Genomic DNA, 10,404 nt, shown 5'->3' with positions numbered 1-10,404 from the left:
CATGATCTTCTTGCTCGTCTTTGCTCTTGGGGATGAGAGCACGGTTGATACTCCTATGGAGCTTAATGTTAAGCTTCGTCCTACTGATGGTGATCCTCTTCCTGATCCCACCCGTTATCGCCATCTTGTTGGGAGTCTTGTTTATCTTGGTGTCACTCGTCCTGATATTTCTTATCCTCGTTCATATTACGAGTCGGTTTGTCTCATCTCCGACCACCTGTTCACTATAGTCATCTCCTCCGTGTTCTTCGTTATCTTCGTGGCACGATCACTCGTCGCCTTTTCTTTCCCCGTTCCAGCTCTCTCCGGCTCCGAGTGCTATTCGGATGCTACGTGGGCGAGTGATCCTACGGATCGTCGTTCGCTTTCTGCTTACTGTGTGTTTCTTGGTGGTTCGCTTGTTGTTTGGAAGACGAAGAAACAGGTCGCAGTTTCCCGTTCGAGTGTTGAGGCTGAGTTGCGGGCTATGGCTTTGTTGATTGCTGAGGTGACTTGGTTACGGTGGTTGCTTGCAGATTTTGGGGTCTCGTTACGACACCCACTCCACTTTTGCCTGACAGTACAGGTGCTATCAGTATTGCACGTGATCCGGTCAAGCATGAGCTGACCAAGCATATCGGTGTTGATGCTTTTTACACGCGTGCACAGGTACATGATGATGTTGTTGCGGTTCATTATGTGCCTTCAGATTTGCAGTTGGCGGATTTCTTTACGAAGGCACATACTCGAGCGCAGCATGATTTCTTACTCTCCAAACTCAGTGTTATGGATCCACCATGAGTTTGAGGGGGGTGTTAGATGTATATATATGTATATTGTAGTTTCCCCATATGTTAAGGAGCTTTCTGCATATGTGCACCTGTACATGTACTATATATTGTGGCCTTTGGTATCCTGGTAAGACAACAAACATATTGTCCTAACAGTTATCACGCGCCACGTGAACCGAGCAATTTACGTCACCGGTACCATGCGGATGCAGACGCCAGGATTATCACCCCTCCGTTCATCCCACTCGAAAGCGATTGCCAGAAAACAGAGGGCCTCGTCAAAACTCTGCCTCTCATTCATAAACACATTCAGAAAGAAGGACACTGTTCTCTTGATGATCAATACCATCTGCACAGCTATGGTCACACTGATACTCGCACATTAGCACATTACCTTCGTAGAATACGATGTTGTGCTTGATCAAAGTTTACTGCTCGAGTGGTCGTTGATAAAACATGCTTAGAAACAGGGTCATTCCTCCCCAAGAGTGATGGTATACCAGTGATCCATGTACAGGGTCTCCCTGCAAAGATGGATGGTAAACCGTCCACCACTTCCCAAATGCCCACTGTCACTAGTAGTCCTGGCGGCATGGTTACACAACGCGTCACGAAGAGTGAGCCTGGGAGGGCAGGCAGATGAGCCATAGGACTGCAGCTTGCCAAGACTCGACAGTAACTCGAGCAGAAAATTCACATGGACAGGACAAGGCCGTCTTCCGGAGCACTTGACCATAGCTTCCATCAAACGACGCCAGAACCGGACGTCAAATTTCGACCTGAGCAGCGTGCCAACCATCCTTGCGCCCAAGAACGTCCCGCCCAGCTGCCGGGCCATCTCCTTGCCCATGGCCGCCATCCTCGGGTGGTCGCCGGCGTCCATGCCGCCGAACGCGAACGCCTTGAAGTAGTACCAGTACTCCTCCTGCGGCAGCGGTCTGAGCACAACGGGGTCCGCCGTGCCGAGGCATGCGTTGTCGCTGTCGCGGCTCGTGAGCAGGAGCTTGCTCCCGGCTCCCAACATGGTGGCGGCGGCGGGCGACGCGGCGAACGCGCTCCACGCCGACGGGTCGATGGGCCAGGCGTCCTCGAAGATAAGGAGCGACCTCCGCGACGCGAACCTCTCGTCCTTTCCGAGGATCCTGCGCACGCCGGCGAGGTACTCGCCGCCGTCGCTGGCCCATATGGTCTGGTCCGGGTGCCCACCCTCCCTCAGGACGTGGTCCAGCTGGAAGCACTCGACGAGCGAGAAGTGGCCGCGCACGCGCTCGTCGTCGCAGGCGTGCCTGACGAGCGTGGTCTTTCCTGCCTTGATCCGGCCGATGATGGGGAGGATGCTTAGGTACGGAGGAACACCGGCCGGCTCCGGCTGCAACAGGAAGTTAACCACGCGCTCCGTCTCGACGTGCCGTCCGAACACGCGCCGGTCCATGTACAGCGTAGTGGCGACCGGCCGGCGCACCCGCCGGGGGTAGCCCTGCACCAGCAGCAGGAACTCTCGCATGCAGTCGCGCGTCAGGCTCTCCAGGTCCTCGATGGCGACGGCGAGTTTTTCGCCGTGGTTGACCCGGCCGAAGACCAGGCTTGCGACGCGGAGACGCTTGGCGCTGTTGAACGGAGACGAGAGCGCGAGGGAGCGTCGACGCTCGACCACGTCGTCGTCGCCGACATCGATGTCCGTCGCTTCGAGGGCGAAGCGGGCACGGTACATGCCGGCGGTGAGCGCCTTTAGGTGTGAGAGGACGTGATCGTTGGTGATGTGCCGTCCCTCCGCCTCCTCGACCGCGCCGCCGATGCTCGCGAGGAGGCGCTCCAGCCTACGTCGGTGCGCGTCGCCGCTCCCTCGTCCGCCCAGTCGTGGGAAGTTGTCGAGCGCGAAGGAGAAGAGCCTGGCGAGAAGCTCGGACAGTGCCGCGGGGAGAACCACTTCCTTGGCAAACTCCATCTTGATTCTTCACTGCGAGAGGGTCAGAGAACCGATCATGAGAACTGAGAAGTCTTTAACTATCTAAGCTAGAAGCAACGAAAAGTCATTTTTTTCTAACAAACCGCGTCCTAGGGGACACGCACGGAACCGTGTACATATAACATAATGTGTATTTCTTACCCGTATTTTATGTGCATATGATGTATTTTGTTGGAATTAATTTTTGCTAGATTTCAAAATAGCCTTTTTTACTATCAGATTTCAACATAATTTTTTTAGAAATTATTTCAGATATTTAGGCGATATTTCACTGTTTTGATTTTTTCAGATAAATTTTAAATATAGACACATACATTTCAAAAACATTGGTCGTCGGTGTGTCGGGCACCACATCTGGCGCATGGTGTTGTGGAGCGTGTTTCTTCACCTTTGTGGGAGCGTCCCGGGACTGCTCCTCCTATAGCAGTTGCGGCTTCTTCTCTTCGACAACGGTGAGAGACTAGCTAGTTTGGTGGAGCGGTTTGCCGTTGTTTGTGTTTGTGTGGTTGGCATCTGTTTGTGGTCTTCGATGTGTCGTCGGCGGTGGGCATGACCCTGTTGAGTTGTTGTTGGGTGGGCTTGACCGTATTTGTATCGGTTTTCGCCTAGTTTCCCTCTAAAAAACTGGGCAACTTCTTCTTAATTAATGGATAAGGCAAAGCTTTTGCCTTCGTTTCCAAAAAAAAAACATTGCAGGTAGATTTAACAAATATTTGGATGAGTTCAACTCTGCTTCAATCAAATACTACCTCCTTTCCAATTAATGTGGTTCATATTATTTTTGAAAAGTCAAATCATATAAAGTTTGACTAAGGTTTTACAAAAAAACATTAACATGCAAAATATGAAATCAGTATCACTAGATACATCATGAAACATATTTCCATATGATATCTGTAGAATAATAAATTTGTTGATAGATTTATCTAAAAGTTTGATCAAACTTTAGTTGGTTTGACTTTCAGAAAAAATATAAGCCTTACTCATTGGAATGGAGGGAGTACCATTTAAGCATGACTAGCCAACTGTTTACATGTTTTAATAACGTTTCATCTAAGATTTTTTTTCAAAGAACACAAAAGCTGTATGTCTTCTATATTAAGACAGATAACAGATTTACAAAAGTAGATACTCGTGAGCCCAGATCACAGACGATCTGGCTCAGCTCCACCCTCCTAAAACACTCACTCTAGTTTCATCTAAGTTTGAACAGATATATGAGAGATATGCTCAAAACATGATGAAACTCCCTCTATACATGTGGGAATTTTTTATGGAACATATGTGGTATCACAATAGACCATAACAGAATATGAATGAAGCCTCCATCATACTCCAACTTATATCATATCAATATAAAAAAGTCAAATATGATAAATTAGTTTCATTAATTTTTCATTTCAATTTCAAAATTCAAATTTTAAACCCTAGATCTCAAGCTCGTGCAGGCAGGAAGGAGATAGAGCTATCCGGCTAGCCCATCCGAGATGGATTCCGCCGAAGGCTGGCTGTGCAAAGATGAATATGCTGATGTGGCAACTGAAAAAAAAAATGGTCCTGGTGGCGCGGTGGCTGTTCTTGATGGTCTGACCTGCAGGGAGGCTTTAGCCCTAGCGCATGATCCGTAACTGTGGCGCATCGCTGTGGCTTCAGACTGTCTTTCGGTTATTAATGCCATGCACTAATCCTATGTAGGAAGCTACAGCGTGGTACTGGAAGAGGTAAAGGCCGATGCTAATCATTTGGTAGAGGCATAGGCATGAGAATCCGACTTCAAAGTCAGATTCTCGTAGATTGGCACGCTTTCACTGTTTTTAGTAGTGTTGTACTCCCTCCGATCGGTTTTAATCGCGCGGATATGCAAAGATCACTACATATATCCATGTTGATTAAAACAGATCGGAGGTAGTTCGGCTCCTTGTGGTCTGTACATGGTTGGAGAACACGACGAGGGATACTTTTTCCCTACATGGGTGGCAGCATAATCTACGGATTGGACCTCCGTCTTCATCTTAGGCGTCTTACAGTTGCTCATGCTTTGATATGTAATTTGCCTTTATGATCACTTTAGACTTTTTGAGACTTTTTGAATGGTTGTGTGCATCTTAGCTATGCAGAGATCGGGTGTAATTGCTTTCTGAAGTAATAAAATCGCTCATTATCTAAAAAAAATAAAGTGCCATAAATTTTCTTAAAAAAAAGGCGCTCCACATCACCTTGATGTGGCGTAGCTGGACGAGTTGGAATACATTTGGTACACATTCTGAATGAGCTTATTCAAGGCTTTCAAGCTTCTCTATCAAAATTGTACATTTGTACTATACAAACTTTGGAGGCGCATCTGTGTACAAGGAGCTCTTAAAAACGAGACTAGAGAGGGAAGAGCGTCTGGGATCTCTAGACTAACCTCATAGACCAACACATGATCTCGGAGTTCTTTAAAGATGAATTTCCAAAAAAAAGTTAAGCTCTATCAGTCCTATTGAGCCCTGGACAGGATGTCATAATTATGCCTACGACACCACGATTGTGGCCGGCCAGCCACCGGGCTACGTCTCGGTCCACAAAAGAAGCTCTTAGTTTAGCATAGATTCATCCTTAGGCTTTGATGTAACCCCTAGTTTCCTGCTTATAGTTCTACAAACAGATTGTGATCATGAACCTTATGTTAAGTAAAGTGGATTACAATTCAAAAGAAGTGATGGTTTCGTTACTATTCTGTGCACAATTAAGCTCTTTTTTCCTTTCCCGTCAATTTGCAGGGAAAGATAAGATGATTGGGCAGATGAAATATGTGGCACCATGCATCTGCACACGAAAATGTTATGGCTCATCACCGCCACGTGAACTGATCAATTTACGTCAGTAGTACCATGCGGATGCAGACGCCAGGATTATCACCCCGGATATAGATTCCACTCTGTTTATTCCAGTCGAAAGGTATTGCCAGAAAACCGAGGGCCTCGGCAAAACTCTGCCTCTCATTCAGAAAGAATGCCATGGCCAGCCCATGAGACCTCGGTAACTGAACACATTCAGAAGGAACGACACACTGTTTTGTTGATGATCAATACCATCTGCACAACTATGGTTACACTGGTAGCACATTAGTGCATTACCTTCACCGAGCATCATTATTGCCATTTTCAGTTTACATGCCATATTAAAATTGAAAGACAACGATGGGAGAGCTACTTTCAGCCTTTGCCGTTGCTGTAAGAACTCGGATCTGCATGCCGTTGCTGTAAGAACTCAGATCAGAGCTACTTTCAGACTGAAAAACTCTGCCTCTCATCCAGAAAGAATGTCATGGTGAGCCCAAAAAACCTCTGTAACTGAACACATTCAGAAATAAGGACACTGTTTTCTTAATGATCAATACCATCTGCACAACTATGGTTACACTGATACTCACACATTAGTACATTACCTTCTCCGCCCTAGGGTATTATTATTGCCATTTGCAATGTTACATGTCATACTAAATAGATTGAAACAAAACGATGGAAGCGCTACTTTCAGGCTTTGCCGTTGCTGTAAGAGCCCAGATCTGCATGTGTGTCCTTGTAGCGCTGGGATAGGTACGCGGAGCAGGTTATTGGAGGGAACCTGATCAGACAACGAGCGCAAATGCTTAGACATGAATAACATGATGTACACGACCAACTTTAGACCACACCGGGAGGCCTCAAAACTTACTTTGGAGGATTCGCCTCGGATTTGCAGGTTGGCAGGCACTCGACTATGCAGTCGTGGCTTGGTTCCACAAAGTAGGCAATCTGTTCCAAGAACGAATATAGAGCATGATTAAAATCAACTTTTTCTATGGCACAACACTGGATTGGCTTAAGTCAGAGACAAATAGAAAAAGGGGAAAAAGGGAGTTTTGCGTTATCAATAGCATAAACGATGATGACTGGTAGTACTGATTTTCACTAGTTCAGCTCATGCCGGACATGAAAAAACAGATGGCCTTTTCACGAGAAGAAACTTACTGAGTAACGCTCTCGTCCATCAAGGACCACTCGATGTAGAGTTGACCTGCAAGGGTTGGAAACAATTGTATTGTAAGATATTACTATGATTGCAACCAAACCACAAAACCGTTCATGCCAACTAATTTTCCCTCAATACACAACTCATTCTTTTATTAGGGAAAATGTGACATTTGTTTTCCCCCCAATCAAGCAAAACAAATGAATATCCAAAGGCCGAAAAGAAGAACTAGGAACATGCTTTGAGAAAGCAATTGACCAACCTGAAAATGCCGTTACTCCACCGTTCAAGCATGTCGCCAAGATTGACAATAAATCCTCTGGAAAACAAAGGCAAAAAAAGTGAGGGTTTTTAACTTATGATTAACATAAGAGGGTGAAATTTCATGCCTTTAACATCAATTAAGAATGATATATACAAAAAAATAATTAGGTAAACAGGCTAACCCTTTCACAGGAGCTACATATTCCCATACTTGAGGCTGAGCATTCCTGTCCTTGCATATCTGCAAAATTCATAGGGCAAATCCCAGTAAATAAAGCGCAAAGACAAATAAGAGCATGGATATTGTTTCAAGATGTATTACTTGGAGACCAACAACATCATCAGTTGCTAAGAGAGTGATCAGGCCATAATCCGAATGTGCACCTGCTCCATAAACGCCCTTAGAAGGATTTGACACTTGACCTGATAACAAGAAAAACATCAAATGGAAGAATTCATCACGATTCATGCCGAATAAATATCATTTCACACGAAGGCATGACCTGTTTCTCGTCCACCTTCATAGTGCAGGAGCCTTAATGTGGCTATGGGATCACCCAGCATTTCATGTCTGTCAAAGAAGTCTGCATCGAGGTTCAAAGCAAGAGCAATGATCCTTGCAACTGATTTTGCCACTCTCCTGAAACCGATGGAAAGCAGGCCAAATAAGAACAGTATCACCTCTGATCCAAGAAATAAAACTTCATCGAACAGAGGCTACAATAGGATGCTCCAAACAGGCATTTCCATGAATACTTCGGAGCCATTTTACTTAGTTGCAAGATCAGGTTTGCATGAGTTAAGTATGGTACTTTACTCCTTCACATTAAGTCGGTTACAACTTTATGGATAATCATTTACCACTTTGAATTCTTAAAATTTAAATCAAACAATATACATGTCTTTACTTACAATGCTTCCCTGTGATATTGCTCCATCACCTCTCTCCATTTGGGCAATACTTCTGTGTGAGCAATAAAAGAAGTATATATGAAAGAAGTAAAAGGGATCATGTAAGAGTTACCCTTAGGCGCTGAACGCCAAATGCTAATGCTACCTATAGTTCATTGGGCCATGCGGCCAGCTACAAGTTGCATAATAGACTGGGACATGTTACACATGATGTCTTGTTATTAATAAATCATTAAGTTTTAGAAGAGGTGTTTTAGACTTTAGTAAAGGAAAACATAAAAACAGAGATAACTTACCTTCAGAAGGCCACTGATTTGGACCAAAAAATGGCCTTTCTGATTGTGGATCATCTGCAGGTACCTCAACGCCTATATAATACCCTTCCTTGTAATCACCTAAAGAAGTGTCAATACTCAATTGTAAGAAACCCAACTGGCAGTGCTGCTTCTATACGATGCTCGTGACTCACGAAAGCAAACTTAAGTCAAGCAAGAGGCAAAACATGTGGGAGTCAATAGATTACCATTCACTTGATTTTCTGGATCAAGAATCTCATCTAGCATAGGTGTGTATCCTCGATTCTTGTCATCTCGGAGAAGCTTCATTTTTTCACTGTTGGGAAGTTCAAAGAACATCTTGCTCTGGGCAAAAACCTCGTCCATGAACTCCTGGCTTATGCCATGATCCAGCACATAGAAGAAGCCTGAATCCAGACATGCCTAAAAATAATATGGAACATTTGGTTAGAAATATATGGTTCAGAACTGTTGAAAGAAACAGAACTAGCAGCACAGTGACCATGTTGTCAACACTAAATTATCAGAAGGATTTCATCAAAGCATGCCCAGTGGCCCACGTTTTGAACCCCGAGGTAGTCTGCAATAGCAGATATTTTAAAGGTTGACAGTAGCCATAGTTATTCAAGAGAGTAAGAGGCAAGACAACATGGGAAAGATATAATGGTAACGCGACGTAATTAACAGTACTAATAATGAGCGATCCTTACAGAGTAAGGACAAAATCCTTAGAGAGTGTAGTGCTTCGATTATCTACCGCATAACTGGGACTATTGATACTAGAAGTTGAGTAATACTGAACGCTGTCTTGCCCATTACATTATTGAAAAGAACAAGAACGCATGATCCTTTGCAGAATATGCATATCTTTTAATATGCAACTTGGTATGTAGTCCTAGAGGTGAGAACTGAGCTCTAGCTCAGTGGCAAGGCAAGCGAGTATGTAGTCCTAGAGGTCAACATCAGAACCTGTCATCTTGGCATAACAGAGATTCTATTTGAAAAGGTATGCTGCTGCAAATCGTTTATCTAAGTATTACTGAGACTCCACCTAGCTAAGCGAAACAAATATAGTCCATGTCGTTGGGGTTGGGGGTAAAAGTGAATTTATCTATTAACACAATGAATCTTAACAAATCGTAAAAAAATTAAAGATGGCATAGATTGTGTAGGAGGTCAAAGCAACAAGTCAGTTGACCGAGTAACCACTAGAACCGACAAAAGCAGAGCCAAGTCCACTTCTTTTGTTGAATCCTTTTTTTAATGGTTTGCTTAACTTTTATGACCAACTGTAAACACTTGTAGTTTCCTCTTCAGGAATGACTGCAATCCGATCTGGCTTTGAACCTGCCTTATGTACAAGCAGATTTCTACCATCTTACAAATTTTCTTACTAAAAGAAATCACTGAACATGCTCTGCGGAATAAATTCTGCATATCCCAAGGAGAAACAAAATTGAGCCGTTCCCAACTTTCTCGAGAAAGAAAGTTACGATGCTTTCCGCTGTTCACACACCCATCCACTAAAATTCTTGGGATTATCAAGAAAAAGAACCTGCTTTAGGAGCGCGACCGATCTCTGGATGTCCGGGTCCGCCAGGCTGATGCAATTGAGGCTCGTCCTCGAGGTCGAGCTCTCCATGCTTTCCCCACTACCTAATCGCCTGCGGCTGCTGCCTCCTCTCCGCTCTTCTCCCAGCAACCGCCGCCGCCTCGATTGCTAGCCGCTTGTCTAGGCTGATTGCTACCTAGCTGGTTAGATTGGGACACCTCCGTCGGCGGGCGCAAAGGGGCTGGGTGTGATCGCCGAATTGGAAACCAGAGGGCGATATATAGGGCGGAGGCTCGAGGTTGGTGGAATTCGGAAGAAGGTTTGCGAGAGCGAAAAAGGGCAAAAGGCAAAGCGATCTCTCTTGGTGGCTAGGAGGTCTTTGGACCAAGAAAAACTATGGAAATTCCTCTTTCTGCTGAATTTTATGTTTTCTTGTTTTGTTGTGTACCGGTGGTAGACAAGGAGTATCATGTGTTGTTTTCCACCCTTGGGAACTTTATGCTTTTGTTAATGTCACCCGAATCTAATCATCTACGGATGGATGGATCATATTTGACGGCAGCGAATTCGGCTCCGTATTCCGTTTCTTGAAAAGGACTGGTCAGAGAGAATCACAAAAAGGAACACTCGGTTGCGCAATCGTCTTGG

The 10,404-nt window shown here is 44.9% G+C and overlaps 2 protein-coding genes across 3 annotated transcripts; both read right to left on the bottom strand.

The window, feature by feature from the left end:
* Positions 1-1,242: 1,242 nt before the first annotated feature.
* LOC124663241 lies at positions 1,243-2,715 on the bottom strand. Its single transcript, XM_047200966.1, has 2 exons — positions 2,267-2,715; positions 1,243-1,981 (listed from the first exon to the last, which is right to left on the bottom strand). Exons 1-2 carry the CDS (start codon positions 2,713-2,715, stop codon positions 1,243-1,245), a joined length of 1,188 nt encoding a protein of 395 aa, XP_047056922.1.
* Positions 2,716-6,088: 3,373 nt separating this feature from the next.
* Positions 6,089-10,130, bottom strand: LOC124660820 (2-oxoglutarate-Fe(II) type oxidoreductase hxnY-like). 2 transcript variants are annotated; one of them, XM_047198660.1, is made up of 11 exons: positions 9,760-10,130; positions 8,432-8,627; positions 8,205-8,303; positions 7,909-7,960; positions 7,515-7,636; positions 7,319-7,419; positions 7,179-7,237; positions 6,995-7,051; positions 6,732-6,777; positions 6,436-6,515; positions 6,089-6,345 (listed from the first exon to the last, which is right to left on the bottom strand). In XM_047198660.1, the coding sequence occupies exons 1-11, from the start codon at positions 9,844-9,846 to the stop codon at positions 6,255-6,257; spliced, it is 990 nt and encodes a 329-aa protein (XP_047054616.1). In that variant the 5' UTR covers positions 9,847-10,130; the 3' UTR covers positions 6,089-6,254. The 2 variants fall into 2 exon arrangements, with proteins under 2 accessions (XP_047054616.1, XP_047054615.1); XM_047198659.1 differs by having other exon boundaries at positions 7,500-7,636; positions 9,760-10,128.
* Positions 10,131-10,404: the final 274 nt, after the last annotated feature.

Source organism: Lolium rigidum, chromosome 6 (genome assembly GCF_022539505.1).
Source record: "Lolium rigidum isolate FL_2022 chromosome 6, APGP_CSIRO_Lrig_0.1, whole genome shotgun sequence".
Lineage (NCBI taxonomy): Eukaryota > Viridiplantae > Streptophyta > Magnoliopsida > Poales > Poaceae > Lolium > Lolium rigidum.
This window is presented reverse-complemented; position numbering and strand designations above follow the sequence as displayed.

What these genes read in the sequence shown, in the direction of transcription:
- LOC124663241 (XM_047200966.1), bottom strand. Translation starts at nt 2,715, where the DNA reads ATGGAGTTTGCCAAGGAAGTGGTTCTCCCCGCGGCACTGTCCGAGCTT. An exon ending in ACGCGCGACTGCATGCGAGA is followed by an intron (nt 1,982 to 2,266) that starts GTTCCTGCTGCT and finishes CCACGTCCTGAG; the next exon opens with GGAGGGTGGGCACCCGGACC.
- LOC124660820 (XM_047198659.1), bottom strand. Translation starts at nt 9,846, where the DNA reads ATGGAGAGCTCGACCTCGAGGACGAGCCTCAATTGCATCAGCCTGGCG. An exon ending in ATGATGTTGTTGGTCTCCAA is followed by an intron (nt 7,238 to 7,318) that starts GTAATACATCTT and finishes TGAATTTTGCAG; the next exon opens with ATATGCAAGGACAGGAATGC. An exon ending in ATGGACGAGAGCGTTACTCA is followed by an intron (nt 6,516 to 6,731) that starts GTAAGTTTCTTC and finishes TTCTTGGAACAG; the next exon opens with ATTGCCTACTTTGTGGAACC.